The 15,964-nt window shown below is 43.7% G+C and overlaps 2 protein-coding genes across 9 annotated transcripts in view; one reads left to right on the top strand and one right to left on the bottom strand.

Annotated features, from left to right (window-relative positions):
* VAMP1 (vesicle associated membrane protein 1) overlaps positions 1 to 15,964 on the bottom strand; it is a 127,751-nt gene that overhangs the window by 26,243 nt on the left and 85,544 nt on the right. For 2 of the 8 annotated variants that reach the window (XR_012154850.1, XR_012154863.1), the window contains one exon: positions 13,513 to 13,776. The exons of 5 other annotated variants lie outside the window; for them this stretch is intronic. The gene's annotated coding sequence lies outside the window, so the exon portion shown is untranslated. Of the gene's footprint in view, positions 1 to 13,512; positions 13,777 to 14,625; positions 15,357 to 15,964 lie in introns of those variants that run through there. One more of the 8 variants, XR_012154852.1, reaches the window with a different exon arrangement.
* Positions 7,499 to 15,851, top strand: FBXO40 (F-box protein 40). Its single transcript, XM_073332739.1, has 3 exons — positions 7,499 to 7,510; positions 9,427 to 11,313; positions 14,891 to 15,851. The coding sequence occupies exons 1-3, from the start codon at positions 7,499 to 7,501 to the stop codon at positions 15,086 to 15,088; spliced, it is 2,097 nt and encodes a 698-aa protein (XP_073188840.1). The 3' UTR covers positions 15,089 to 15,851.

A 15,964-nucleotide genomic window follows, 5' to 3' on the forward strand; every position in this document is an offset into this window, starting at 1 on the left:
TATTTGAGCTTCTTAACCCCTTAAAGGTAAAGGAGGAATTTTATGCTACCCTTAGTTGTATGTTTATGACAAAAACTTTACCTGGTTTAACAGCATTTAGATTTTTAAAAATTTAGGAAAGAAAGAGTGTGGGGAAGAAATAGCTTTCTTATCTCTGGTAAAAAGTGTTATCAACTGTTTCACATAAGCAGGTTTTTTTCTTTTAAGTTAGCCTGGGTGTACATATTCTATAAAGTATTTAAAGCTTTCTTTACAGTTTACAAGTAATAAGTTTTAGAGCAGTTTTCTTTTAGGCAAAACTTTAACACTTTTTTTTTAAAAGGCTAGTATCTTTCTACAAAAACTTCTGTTATGTACAGTGTCAGTCTTTTCATTCATTTATTTAAAGCAGTGGTTCCCAAACTTGTTCCACCGCTTGTGCAGGGAAAGCCCCTGCCGGGCCAGGCCAGTTTGTTTATCTGCCGCGTCCGCAGGTTCGGCCGATCGCGGCTCCCACTGGCAGCAGTTCGCTGCTCCAGGCCAATGGGAACTGCTGGAAGTGGCAGCCAGTAAGTCCCTCGGCCCGCGCCACTTCCAGCAGCACCTATTGGCCTGGAGCATCGAATTGGGGCCACTGGGAGCCGCGATCAGCCGAACCTGTGGACACGGCAGGTAAACAAACCGGCCTGGCCCGGCAGGGGCTTTCCCTGCATAAGCGGTGGAACAAGTTTGGGAACCACTGCTTTAAAGAGATGCATTTTTTTTAAACGGGCCAGTGGTCCATAGCCACACCCCTTAGTGCATTGTAATTGGTTCAGAAAAATTCAGTTTTGAAACTTGTCTAAAGAATAGCTTTTGATTGACTCAGGCAAGAGGTGTGGCTTGTCCAAGGCTGACTGTCCTGAAATTACTAGCATTTGACTAGGGGCAGCAAAGGGGTAAACTGATTTTCTCTTGTCTCTGGCGCTTGGTCAGGGACACAGGCTTTTCTTCCTTTCCTGTAATTTTAAAACTCTCTGCAGCCTCTCTCACTTGATTTTCTCTCTCTTTCTGTAACAGGCTGAAAGGCTTTGCTTTTCTCGGCTGTTCTACAGCCTCTCTCACTTTGTGCTCTGTTTAACCCAACCCAACTTTATTTTTTCTAAAAATACATGTTCTATAACTAATTTAAAGCCTTTATTTCATAAAATCATAGAATCATAGAATATCAGGGTTGGAAGGGACCTCAGGAGGTCATCTAGTCCAACCCCCTGCTCAAAGCAGGACCAATCCCCAATTAAATCATCCCAGCCAGGGCTTTGTCAAGCCTGACCTTAAAAACTTCTAAGGAAGGAGATTCTACCCCCTCCTAGGTAACACATTCCAGTGTTTCACCACCCTCCTAGTGAAAAAGTTTTTCCTAATATCCAACCTAAATCTCCCCCACTGCAACTTGAGACCATTATTCCTTGTCCTGTCATCTTCTACCACTGAGAATAGTTAGAACCATCCTCTTTGGAACCACCTCTCAGGTAGTTGAAAGCAGCTATCAAATCCCCCCTCATTCTTCTCTTCTGCAGACTAAACAATCCCAGTTCCCTCAGCCTCTTCTCATAAGTCATGTGTTCCAGACTCCTAATCATTTTTGTTGCCCTTCGCTGGACTCTCTCCAATTTTTCCACATCCTTCTTGTAGTGTGGGGCCCAAAACTGGACACAGTACTCCAGATGAGGCCACACCAATGTCGAATAGAGGGGAACGATCACATCCCTCGATCTACTGGCTATGCCCCTACTTATACATCCCAAAATGCCATTGGCCTTCTTGGCAACAAAACTGTATGTGACGTTATTGACTTGAACTGGGATCGTATAGAACATTGTTGCAACCAAGGTCCTGTAGTGGCACCAAATCTTTTATAAAGGGGGTCAAATAAGGTATCTAAGACAAGGTTATGGTTTGCTGGTTATGATTATGCTATCTGTTTGCATGTATCATTTTTGTATTTAAAGATATAAGTATTGGCTCTATACTGTCTGTATTTCAAACTTGTGCTATGCTTCTGGGTGACACCCCAGACAAGTTGGTGTCAGCTCTGCTTAGCCTGCTTGATGGCCCATTAAGGGCCATCAGCTATACACCTGACCCATTGAAAGAAGGCAGACACGCCTTGTGACTCAGCAAGGTATGCAGGGACATGCCTATGGAGAGAACTCTGAGGTTTTTCCATGCCATGTGATGGACAGCTTGTCCTTGGGACAAAGAAAGAGAAACCACATGGCAAGAGAATATAAAAAGCTGCTGCAGCTCCTCCATCTGGTCTTCAATCCTGCTTCATACCTCTGGAGGAACTTTGCTACACTGAAGCTTTGACCCAAGGACTGAATGACCCATCCCAGCTGTGGATGTAATCCAGAGACTTGATTTGAATCTGCAGTTTATTCTATCACTGCTACAATCCTGAACCAAGAACTTTGCCATTACAGTATGTAATTGATTCCACCAATTCTTGCTCTCATCTATATCTTTTTCCTTTTATGAATAAACCTTTAGATTTTAGATTCTAAAGGATTGGCAACAGTGTGATTTGTGGGTAAGATCGGATTTGTATATTGACCTGGGTCTTGGGCTTGGTCCTTTGGGATCGAGAGAACCTTTTTTCTTTTACTGGGGTATTGGTTTTCACAATCATTTGTCCCCATAACGAGTGGCACTGGTGGTGATACTGGGAAACTGGAGTGTCTAAGGGAATTGTTTGTGTGATTTGTGGTTAGCCAGTGGGGTAAAATCGAAGTCTTCTGTGTCTGGTTGGTTTGGTTTGCCTTGGTGTGCCTAGAAACCCCAGCCTTGGGCTGTATCTGTCCTGCTTTAAGCAATTTGTCCTGAATTGGCACTTGCAGTTGGGTCCCGCCAGAACCAGCATCGTTACACTGTATAAAAATATTTTTCTCTAAAAAGGCCTGTTAACATATTTTTCTTTACACTTTATTTCTGTTTGCTAAACTATTTAAAAATGTGTAAAAAGCCTGAAAAAAAGTCTTTTATTCTAACCTTTAAAATGTCTTGAAATGTGAAAAACACCCAAACAGTCCTAATGTTTCCTATTAAAAAATAAAAAAACATTTTCAAAATGGTCACCACATCAAATGTGTAAATGTCCAGAAATGAGATCCGAGGACAGGACATAAACCAAAAAGGGGGCGTGAAAACCTGTCAATTTATATGGTGGTGGAACGTACGGAGGTCTTTACTACTCAGGCACCTGAACTGAGACCTACCCCTTCTGTACTTTCAGTGCCCTGGAAATGCCCAAGCAGCATGGAAGACAAGGAACACACAGCCCGTCTCTAATGAGAAGTGAGGTACAGGGGTGGGGCTGGAAGTAATAGGAGTAGAAGGGAACCAGGGCATAAGCTGAGGGGAATGGATAATAGGGGCTATGGTAACATGGTCAAAAGCTGGGGATAGGAAATAGGAACCAAGGAAGAACAGGAGTCAAAGGAGAGGAATAAAGAGGAATAGAAACAGGGATGGAAGCTGGGGTATGAGGCAAAAGGGTCTATAACATTAAAGAGAACACTCCTCTCCAGAACCTTTAACTGAACCCAAAATTTCTGGCAGCAACAAAAGGAGACAATTCAATTAACAGCAGGATACCAAGGGAGGAAAAATAACTTTTGAAGTGGTAATGAGAGTGGCCCATTTCAGACAGTTGACAAGAAAGTGTGAGTAGCAGTAGGGGGAAATTAGTTTGGGGAAATTAGGTTTAGGTTTTGTAATGACCCAGCCACTCCCAGTCTTTATTCAGGCCTAATCTGATGGTGTCCAGTTTGCAAATTAATTCCAGCTCTGTAGTTTCATGCTGGAGTCTGTTTTTGAAGTTTTTTTGTTGAAGAATTGCCACTTTTAGGTCTGTTATCGAGTGACCAGGGAGGTTGAAGTGTTCTTCTACTGGTTTTTGAATGTTATGATTCCTGATGTCAGATGTGTGTCCATTTATTTTTTTCCATAGAGACTGTTCAGTTTGGCCAATGTACATGGCAGAGGGGCATTGCTGGCACATGATGGCATATATCACATTGGTAGATGTGCAGGTGAATGAGCCCCTGATGGTGTGGCTGATGTGGTTAGGTCCTCTGATGGTGTCCCTTGAATAGATATGAGGACAGAGTTGGCACTGGGGTTTGTTGCAGGGTTTGGTTCCTGGGTTGGTGCTTTGTGTTTGCCTTAGAATTTTATCTTCGGACTTTACTGACAAAAAAAGTTTTATCTCCTGTTAGCATTTCAGAGCTGATATAGCTACTGGAGAATGAGCTGAGATCTATTGTGCCTTGGGTATCAGCAACAACATCATCAGCTAACATCTGCATATGGAGCTTCTTATTACTAATAAAATGATGTCCAAGGACAGGGAGAAAAAACATCTTGAAAGTCCCTGGTGGAGTTTGTGGCTAAATTATAAAAAAAATCCTCTTTTGTTTTGTAAATTGAAAAAAAAATGATATTCACTGAAAGATATGTAAAATAATTTTTCTGATAGAAAAGCACAAAAATTAGGAATGGGCCCAAATTAAAACACAGATCTGATTCAGTTCCACTTCTTCTAATGAAAACATCTTACATCAATTTTTCACACCAGTGTCTTTGATGGAGTTCTGATTTGCCCTAGTATAAGTAAGAGCAAGATCAGGCCCAGAAATGTTCCAAAAAGAACTTTCTGTGTTGGTGGGAGACAGGATGAGACCTGCATAGGTTATTACTGACATAGATGCTTATGTGCTTTGGTCCCCATTCAGTTATATATGTATCTATCAATTATTTCTGTCTTGGATTTAGTCTCCCAGTGGAAAGCATTGTTCATATGTTTGTTTTTATTGGTGTATAACAACACCAGTCCTCCTGTGACCTTATGCAAGTCATGGCTGAGACTATTTTCAGAGATTACAGTTGCAGTGAAATACGACAAGAATTAGCACAGCAGTGCTGCTGCCAGTGAGAAATAAATGGGTTGGTGTCTCTTGCTCCTGTGAATACTTCAAATGTAGATAAAACTAAATTCCAAGAAAGAAAGATCTCATCTTCTATAGCATGTGAATATAGGAACTGCCAAACTGGATCAGACCAGTGGTCCACCTGTTCCAGTACCAGATGCTTCCAAGGAAGGTGAAGGAAACTCCATAATGGACAATTACAGAATAATCTGCTGTAGAGTGGTCTGCGCACCACCTGTAGTACCCTCTTGTGTCAGGCTGTGATGTTGCAAGGCGCCCTTGTCTCTGGCACCTCCTGGAGGCCATCTCTCTCTCACCATGTTTTCTGGGGCTCAGCCCTCCAGCCAAGTTCAGTCCCCTTTCAGGGTAACAAAAAGGTCCAAACAAAAATCCTAACAAATCCAAAGTGATGATTCTTTTTCAGCCCCTCTCAGGCCAAATTAATGGCTAGTTCTTTCACAGCAGGATTCCCCATACTGCCTCCCTCCTCCAGGGACTCTGGCAGTTTATCTCTGGGGTTCTTCTTGTTCCCACTAACAAACTCTATCCCAGGGCTTCTCCCCCAGGAGACTACCCTGCTCCCTGTGGGTTTCTTCTATCCATCATGGGCCCTAACTCAGGGCTTCCTCCACAGGAGTCTACTCTGGTCCCCTGGGGTTTCTTTACCAGATCTCTCTCTATCTGTCATGTTCCCTTCCCCAAAGCCAGTTTCCACCTGTAGGACTCTGGTCTGGAGGCTTATGCCAGCTCTCTTCCCAAAGGCTAGTGAGAAGAGCTCTGCCACTGTCTCCATTTTCCAGGGATCTTGACAATTCTCTTGGGGTTCTCACTGTCAGCTCCAAGCCCTCCCTCAGGGCTTTACTCCACAGCAGCCTACCCTGCTTCCTATGTGTAAGGGGACTGTTGGCCCCTGACTAAAATTCAGTGGTGGGGGGGAGGTTTGGTTGGCTAGCTCCCAGTACCAAAAGAAAGGGGAAGGGTTGATGGGAAATCATTACCAATGGTGGAGGCCAATGCTCCTGGTCAGCCTGATTGACAGGGTGGCAGGCTAATGATAGAGTCAGGAGGCCAGGGGGGTCCTGTCCCCCGTGTGAGCTGGAATTGTCTGGAACAGAGGGGTTCCAAGCTAAGGAGAGAGCAGGAGCCGGAGATGAGCTGGGGAGCAGAACCATGCCAGCCAGAGAGAGCCAGGGAAGCAGCCCAGGGAGCGGGTCAGTGCTGGGAGCAGAGCTGCAGCAACCAGAGCCAGAGGGGCCAGAGAAGCAGCCCGGGGAGCTGGAGGCAGAGTGGAGCTGAGACAGAGAGCTGGAGCTGGGAGGGGGGCTGGAGCAGTCCGGAGCCAGCTGCAGTGAGCAGCTGGGGGGAGCGAGGGGGACACAGGGCAGTGGGCCCAGCGCAGGGAGTTGCCCCCAGCCAAGACGCCATGCAGGCCAGACTTGGAGGGGGATCGTAACGGCGATGGGGCGAGGGTGACACTGGAAAGAAAGGTCCTGCCCCCTAGAGCCTGAGAGCATGTGGCACCACCAGAGCAAGTGTCCAACCCACAGCACCCCTGCAGCACAGCCAGGGCCTGAGAAGGAGGCCTGGGACTTGTGAGGAACAGGCTGTGAACTTCCCTTACATTCCAGAGACACTGGTTGTGATTCTCCTGTACCCACTAAATGGGGGGTGCTGAGAGCCATTGAACCTAACTGTAAACCCTGTATGTAATGGAAACCACTTCCAGCCAGGGAGTGCTGCGCAGCCCCTGCACTCCTAGTTCCAGCACCTATGGCAGGGTTATGTGTTTTCCTTTAACCTTTCCCATTTTTTCCTTATCTTTTTTAATTGATTGCTGTTTAATAAATTGTATTTACTTTGAACTTATGTAATGATCAGTGGGTCAGGGAAGCATCCAGTGCAGAGAGAGCACCCCGGAGTGGAGACACCCTAGCCCCTGCCCTAAGTGACCACAACAAGGTTGGGGATCAAGCCTCCCAGGAATCCTGGGCCCAGCCTTGTTGGGGTTATGAGGACTCCACCACACAGGAGATTAGAGGGGGAACCCTTGAGGTCAGGCAGGACTCTGGGTAAAGAAAGTGGGAGCAAGGACTCAGATCCTTTCGCTAGACTACTTCACCGGGGTAGTGGATAAGCCAGGAAAGTTCCCCACAATAGCAGGACTATTCCCCCGCTTACATAATGGCTCGCTTCCAGCCTGCAGTAGCTACAACACTTCTCCAAACAGTGTTCCTTTCTCAGCAACCTTTCCTTTATACTGTTCTAGCTGCCTCTGCTTCTAGCTCAGCTGCTCCATTACTAATTAGCTAAAGGGGCACCACCTGGAGCACCTGATGGCTTCCAGTTGTAGCCCACAGGGTTGTCATGGGCTAGTTAGGCCCTAATTCTCCTGAAGGGCCATTGGCTCCGTGACATCTGCCAATGAGGGAAATATTTTGTCTTCACTTTTGTAGGACTGAAAAGATATTAATAAGCTATACATAAATTTATAAATCTGCTAAAACTGGCTCTTTCCCTGTGTGCTGATACAGATTAGGTAAACAAGACTAATGATTCAGAATGTAAGTTGATTACAAGGCAGAGGGTCAGAAAGGAATTTTTTCTCCTAGCATGCAGTGTTGGTTTCACTTCTCTGAATCAACAGGTATTGGTCACTGCCAGAGACAACAGGCTAGTTCAGTGCTGCAGATCCCATGAGAGTTGAGAATCTAAGCTGAAGAGGTGTTGAGGAACCAATGTATGACAAATTTTACTGTAGATGTATGTACTGTAGTGACTACAGATCCCACCAAGTAGTGTCCTATCTAGATCAATTTCCTTCCCTTAGTAGTATTATTATTCCCTTAGTAGTATTCCCTTAGTAGTAGAACCTCTTGCTAATTGTGAAAATGTCACTTCTTAATGGGGAAGGACACAAACTACAGGATTCAAAGAATGTGGGCGAAGAAGCATTATGTATCATTTCTTCCCACAGGACCTGAGCTTACTTTCTGTGAGGCATCTTGCTGTTCTTGGGGATAGGATGGTAGAACTTGAGTTTCTTGCATAGCAATGCAAAACACTAACATCTCAGCACCAGCACTGGTTGTATGGGTGATCAACCACCATGGTTGCCCTGAGCCCCAATTTCCAGGGGGCATTGGACCTCTGTGCTGCTCAGTTTTCATAATTTTTATTTATTTTATTTATTTGTTTGTTTATTATGGCTCGGTTTCTGGATGCTGAAAACATTTTCCACCCTGGGCAGCCAAAAGGCTAGCACTACTCTTGAGGGGCACTATCACCATTGTATTTTTTAGTTTACTGAAACCCAGAAGTCTTCATTATTTGACTAATTATTTGCATTTTTTCCTCAGAGACAAACAAGACGGTCTGCTGGAATTATGGTAGGTGCTTTTGGGAAGGACGTGTGATTTCCTTGTAAGACGCTACCAGTAAAATTGTCCATATCCTTTTCTTCATCCTGACAACATAAAAGGTCCCCCCACTTTGTATCTTTTCTTGTTGTATATCAAAGGAAAAGGAGAAAGGGAACTGTTTATAGATTTAACTACAGTTCCTTCTAATCATTGGCTTTTTCCCTCCACAAATGAAATATGGGGCTGAACCAGGTTGAAATGTGGTCTTGTGGCTAGAGCAGGGAAAGTCCTGCATTCTCTTCCTGTCTCAGCAACTTCCTTGGGACAAGTCATTGACATCCATGGAGCCTGTTTGTGCTTGGCATTAATCTTTGTACTTCAGTTGCCCCATCTGTAAAAGGGCATAATAATAGGTGACTCCCAGAATTATTTTCATGCTCCATTAATTGTTTGCAAGACACTTTGAAAACTGTTTTGGAAAGGTCTTACACAAATACAAATAATTATTTTTATATGACTAAACTCATTTAATTTACAGCTAAGAGATTAATTGAAACCACAATCATAAAAGAAAGGTAGGTAAGCAGTTCATTTAATACAAAACTAGTAGCCTAGTAACCTGCTTGGTGTTTGTAAGTTCTAAAAAATAAAGCAAGCCTGAGCGAAAGCAGCCATGATTAACCATATCGGAAATGTCAAATATGGCCTTCCTTTGTTTCGCTGGAAGATTTATTGTAGAGCTCAAATGTGTACTGTGAACTTTCTCACACCTTACCTCCAGTTGATTGGAATTTAATAAACAACTCTGTTACTGATGCACAAGGAGGACTAGAATCCAACTCACTCTTTCAGAGCTGTGCTGCTCTGCTGGACTAAGAAGAGTAAAGAGCAGTAATGGCTTATTTACATCACCATTATTAACAGATATGACTCTGATACACACAAGGACCAGCTCTGATATGTAAGCAGGTGTCATTTTTATGTAATCACTTTTCAGACTAGAACAACATTTTAGACTTGGCATGTAGGAGTCAAGCAACTTCCACCTGTGGTCAATATGCTGTTTTAGGCAATAACTGTATTTTCTTTTTGTCTTCTCTTATCTATGATGTTCATAGGGCAGGGCTCAGAAAACCAGTCCTGGACAGCACAAGCACTGTGAGAAATGTTTCAACCGGCAATGCCAAGTCCCAGTCGAGCTCACCATCTCTTGCCTAGTGATCAACTGCCATTCACGCTGTGGGGCTGCCTTTCATATGTGTAAACAGGAAGAACACCAACTCTTATGTCCCCTAGAGCAGGTCTCATGCCTCAACTCAGTTTATGGCTGCCCTTTCTCCATGGCCCGTTTTAAGCTGGCAAAGCACCTTCAGGTCTGTCCAGCCAGTGTTGTCCACTGCTCTATGGAATGGAATCGCTGGCCAAATGTAGATTCAGAAACCATTCTACATAAGAACATTATGAAGGAGCCACATAATGATCAGTATCTAGATACAGCCCTAGCCCTCAGAGATCAGAAGATTCTTTTTAGAACTCTGAAAATGGTTGAGCTATTTCCAGAATGGAGAGAAAATGATAACACAGAAGAGCCAATAGCAGGTTTGGAAGAAGGAGCCATTGGAGGAATAGCATGTGATTCTATAGAAGCTGATGGCCAAGTTGCTGAGCTTACCCAACAGGAGCGTGAGGATTTGGCAAAGGATAAGAAGGGGATGGATCTAGTAAGTTACAAAGCCTGGGAGAACATGTTTAGCAAAGAGCTTTCAGCATTGAAGGCAACAGATGTTTCAGCAAACTCGGAAAAAAAGGAAGGAGATTGCTACAAGAAAACAGGACAGATTCTTTGTGATGGCAACCCCAAAGAGAAGACAAAGGAAGCAGCTATTGTGGAAGAGCCAAAAGAAAACAAAAATAATCAAGTGATTACAGGTGCAGAAAAGACAGGTCTGGCTCCTTGGCAAGATGGGATCCTGGAGAGGTTGAAAAAAGAAGTTAACGTAGGGGATTATAACATGTACCTGGTGCATCATGGGAGAATGCTCATCCATTTTGGTCAGCTAGCTGCTTGTACACCAAGAGAGAAAGACTTTGTGTATGGGAATTTGGAGGCTCATGAGGTGAAGACTGTGTGCACCTTCAGAGTGCCAGTTAGCTATCATGGCAAAAGACCACAACTTCGAGATTCCTTGGCATACAAGACAGCAATGATGGACAAGTCAGTGGATACTTCAGATTTGCAAATAAGCCTTGAGGAATTTCCTAAATCAGATACAGCCAGAAGTACACTATTGTGTGCATTGGAAAAGGAACTGAAAGGTCATGAGATCTCAGAAGCAAAGAATATTGATGGACTGTTCATGGATTTTGGGACACAGACATACAGCTTTCAGGTGGAACCCTTCTCCTCTAGAGCTGTTCTAGCGGATGTTCTGGATATAAAAAGCCCACCAGAACTCCATGTAGAGCTTCATACTGAGTGTGTGACTAGAAGACATAACAAGAGCTGCTCAGCCTTCACATTCACTTGCAATCACTTCTTCAGGAGGGATGAGTTTCCTTCACATTTCAAGAATGTTCATGCTGATATCCAGTCCTCTCTAAATGGATGGTTCCAACATCGTTGTCCACTTGCCTACTTGGGATGTACTTTTGTTCAAAACCGCTTCTACCCTGCTAGTCATAAAGCAAAGATTATCTACAGCCAGCATCTTGATACATTTGCTATTAAACCAGAAGTTGATCCTGTGCTCTCTGAAATACAGAAATGCAATTTTACAACAAGTAATCAAGGAAAAGGTAAAGAATCCCTGAGCAGCCTTCCATTGGAACTTTTACAGTATATTGCTGGGTTCTTGGACAGCTTCAGCTTGTCTCAGCTGTCCCAAGTGTCTGTACTGATGAGGGATATCTGTGCCACTCTACTTCAAGAGAGAGGGATGGTCCTCCTGCTGTGGGAGAAAAAAAGATATTCCCATGGAGGTACTTCATGGAGAGCTCGCAAAAAGGCAAGTGACAGTGGTGTTTGGAAAACAAAAGGTATTTGCAGGATCATCGAATTAAAAATATAACACAAGACTTGACTCTGTTTGATGTGAACTGAGCTGTCCTGACACTTAAAGGTCACACACAGAACTTTTTAGAAATTGGACTTGTATCTCTTTTGGGTTCTGTACAGTACTTAAAGATAGCCTGAAACTACCACATCCTATTTTGTAAGGCAAAAGTGAAATACTTGCAAGTAACTGTGACTGTAAAAAGAAAAGGAGTACTTGTGGCACCTTAGAGACTAACCAATTTATTTGAGCATGAGCTTTCGTGAGCTACAGCTCACTTCATCTGATGAAGTGAGCTGTAGCTCACGAAAGCTCATGCTCAAATAAATTGGTTAGTCTCTAAGGTGCCACAAGTACTCCTTTTCTTTTTGCGAATACAGACTAACACGGCTGTTCCTCTGAAACCTGTGACTGTAAAGGGAGCCCAGATTTTCACATCAACTCCTAATGTTTTCACTGATTGGTAATTTACAGGGTATTCATGAAAATTTGCTTTGTTGGGACTTGGCTTCTTAAGGTATCAGGCATGGGATAGGAAGCCCTTTACCTCTAAGTTTAAAACTAGCCCAGGTTGGTAATGACTGAAAGTTACTTACATCTGCTGGCGACTTTTGGTGGTCTAAGTGAAATGTGTTGACGGGTCTCACTCCAGCTCTCAGTCAGTGGGTGTCAGCATTACACATTCATCATCACAACTGACACTGATTTTGCTGTTACTCTCACAAGAAGTCAAGGACTGAATGGTTTTGGGAGACTTTGGGCTTATCTACATGGTATGTTAGAGCGCACCAGCTGGGATGGAAATTCTAATGGGCACCAGCTTGTTGCACACTAACTGGCCAGTGTGAATCATAGAATCATAGACTTTAAGGTCAGAAGGGACCATTATGATCATCCAGTCTGACCCCCTGCACAACACAGGCCACAGAATCTCACCCACCAACTGCTGTAACAAACCCCTAACCTATGTCTGAGCTATTGAAGTCCTCAAATCTTGGTTTAAAGACTTCGATGTGCAGAGAATCCTCCAGCAAGTGACCCATGCCCCACGCTGCAGAGGAAGGCAAAAACCCCCCAGGGCCTCTGCCAATCTGCCCTGGAGGAAAATTCCTTCCCAACCCCAAATATGGCGATCAGCTAAACCCTGAGCACGTGGGCAAGACTCACCATCCAGACACCCAGGAAAGAATACTCTGTAGTAACTCAGATCCCACCCCACCTAACATCCCATCACAGGCCATAGGGCATATTTATCGTTAATAGTCAAAGATCAATTAATTGCCAAAATTAGGCTATCCCATCATACCATCTCCTCCATAAACTTATCAAGCTTAGTCTTGAAGCCAGATATGTCTTTTGCTCCTGCTGGTGTGCACTAAAAGTTCTCTCATGTGTGTTAATGTATTACTGTTTGAAATGGGATTACATCAGTGTGCCCTAGAGGACTTTAGTGTGTCCCAACAGGGTCCACATGAGCCAGTCAGTGTGCAAACATGCTGGTGCACATTAGAATTTATGCCCCCCTGGTGCACATTAACACATTGTGCAGACAAGCTCTTTAATATGACTACATATACAAGGTCATACACGCAGAGACAAAGAGTGTGTGTCACACAGGATGTATCTTGAAAAGCAGTGACTCTGAAAAGGACTTAGGGGTAAAAGTAGATAACCAAATGAACATAAGCTCTCAGTTTAAAGCTCTGGCCAAAAAGCTAATGTGAACTTTGGATGTATAAAAAAGGAAATCTCGAGTAGAAATAGGGATGTTATATTACCTATGTATATGGCAGGCAGGGGACTACCACCACATTGTTTCCAGTAGTACTGTGTCCATGTCTGGTGTCTGTGCTTCAAAAAGGACACCAAAAATGGGTAAGGGTTTAGCGAAGAACCACAAAAATGTTTTAAGATCTGACTTTCAGTGAGAGGCATAGGGAGCTCAGTCTGTTAAGGTTAAGAGGTGACTTGATCATTGTCTATAACAAGTACCTATATGGGGAGAAGATATGTAAGAGCTGAGGGCTTTTTAATCTAGCATAACAAAATTGAACAGCTGGAAGTTGAAGCTAGCCAAATGCAAACTGGAATTAGGTTAGGAATAAGTTACAACATTTTAATTGCTGGGAATCAACCAGTGGAAGAACTTACGCAGTGATGTGGTGGATTCTGCTTGATCATTTGAAATCTTTAAATCACAATTTATGGGCTTTATGCAGAAATTACTGTGTGAAATTTTATGGTAATGCAGGCCAGACTAGATGATCACAGTTGTCCCCTTTTGGACTTAAAATCTGTCAGTCTATTAATGGAATGCCTCTCTTACTCCTCCAGGTGAGAAGTGAGGGAGATTGGTGAAGGAGCACAAGGTTTGGGGATGGGACTTCACACTGCCGCTGTTCTGCTGCTCTTGGACTGTTGACAGAAGACATAAGTTTACAGAGTTGTTAGTCTGGTACATTTCACCAGCACTTCACTAACAAATATAGGGAAAGAGGGTGAACTTTTAAACCACCTTTCCTTCCTTCCAGTTCTAGGCTGATCAGGAGCCAAAACAGCCCTAGTATAATTTAGGCAGGCTGGAACCTGCTTTAAATTACAATTCATTCTCTGGTGCTTCCTATGAAAATTGCTAAGAATTTAGCACTGTCCCAGAATTTCCATACTGCTGTGTTGTGACTCTGCTCCGGCCGCCGTGGGACCGCGGCCAGGAGCCACCAAGCTGCAGCTGCTCCTGGCACCCCAGGACTGCTGCTCAGGCAGCTTCCAGGGCCAGCTGCACTGGCCGCTGCTCGGGCGATCCGGGGCCAGCTGCCCGGGGCTGACAGAGCAGCAGCCGGTGCAGCTAGCCCCAGGCCACTACAGTAGCGGCTGGTGCAGCTGGCTGCGGGGCAACCTGAGCAGCTGGCTGCAGAGCTGCTCCAGCAATGGCTGGCGTGACTGTCCCCAGGGCCAGCTGCTTGGGCGGTTCTGGGATCAGCCACACTGGCCGCTGCAGAACTTCTGGAGGTCGCAGGAAGTCACAGAATCGGTGACTTCCACGACCTCCGTTACAGACATGGAGCCCTATGCATAATACCTAGTAATATGGTGTATACGACTACTATCATATATGTATTGGCTAATATTTCACATATTTGGATTTCTGTTACAGATAACTTTAACTCTGAAGTTCCTAGATTTATAATGCTTGGTTTTGGAATAATTATAACATTGGTCGAATGTTTTTTACCTATAAGTTATTCATGTGCACTCTCAACCTTACTTCCATTTTAATATACTTTTGGTTTGGTATACATAAGTATGTATTTACACAAAGAGAGAGATGTTATAAGACAGTGTATATAAAGACATAGGACCTGATTTTCCACTGTTACACCAATCCTATGCTATCATGACTCCACTAGTCAGTCCAATCAATTAAGAGTAATGACAGCAAATTTTAATATCAGAACATCGATGTGTTTGTAAAACCTCTTTGCATTTTAATTAACATTCTAGTATTCTCTCCTTTATTCCCACATACTAGATCTGGCAGTTTAGCAGCCTGTTCTCCCCTGTTAACAACTGGCAGTTCGGTGATGTTCCCTCCATGTCTGAACACCTGAAGATCTGTCCGTTCTACGATGTGGAGCACAAGAAGGATCCATTCTTACTTGCCAGCATGTGTGGACCCCGAAAGCGGGCTCAAGATAGCTTGGTCTCAACCTTCAGGCATGGATCCTGAATACATCCCCCCAGCTTCCTCCCCCAGGTCTCTCAGAGGAGTACTGGGATCTGGGTTGTAGAGATTATTATGTGGGCACCCCATAAGAAAATTCCCTTTGGAAACACAAAATCAACCTTTTGCTGTTCTGTTTGGAATATGTTGCATCATTTTCCTTCAGTATTTTAGCAATACAAAAAAAAAATCAGTACTTCATTCAGCTGATTGCTGATATTACAGGCTTTCTGTTTCTTTTTTGTGTTTCATGCCTGCTCATAAATAGAGCCACCTGGAAAAAGCAATGATAAGAGTACTGGTTTATAACAGGCAGCCTGGCAATCTGGAAATCAGGGAAAAGCTACTGTCACCATACTTTTTCCCTGAGGGAGGAAAGAGCAGCTAGAGTACCTAGTTTGGATGAATCTTATCCCTGTCAGTAAGCAGAATCATCGACGACTACTAGCACACAGAGAAATTCCTAGAGTGTGCATTTGCTAGATTACTTGAAAACTGACAGATGTGGAGATAGCAATGGTACTGGTGTGCATAGGCATAGGAGAACAAGCCCCAAATTGGTGGATGAGTTACAGCTATATAGATGTTTTATCAAGGAGACAAGAATGCATCAAACAGTAACAAACTGGTATTTGAGGGAAAAGGACTTTAGGCCCTGATTCATGAAAGTATCCCCATTCTGGACCGCATTTAAGTGCATGCTTAAAGTAGAGATGGTTGAAACAGTTCAAATAAAAAAATTCTTTGTCAAAAATGACAGCCAAAATTAAAGACCATTTTTTGACAAATTTGCCCTAAATGACACTGTTTTCAATGTCATGCAGTGAGTCAGAAACATTCCTGGCTTCTATGCTCAAACTTCTAAACAATTCTCATTGGCCA

This window comes from Lepidochelys kempii, chromosome 1 (assembly GCF_965140265.1).
Source record: "Lepidochelys kempii isolate rLepKem1 chromosome 1, rLepKem1.hap2, whole genome shotgun sequence".
NCBI lineage: Eukaryota > Metazoa > Chordata > Testudines > Cheloniidae > Lepidochelys > Lepidochelys kempii.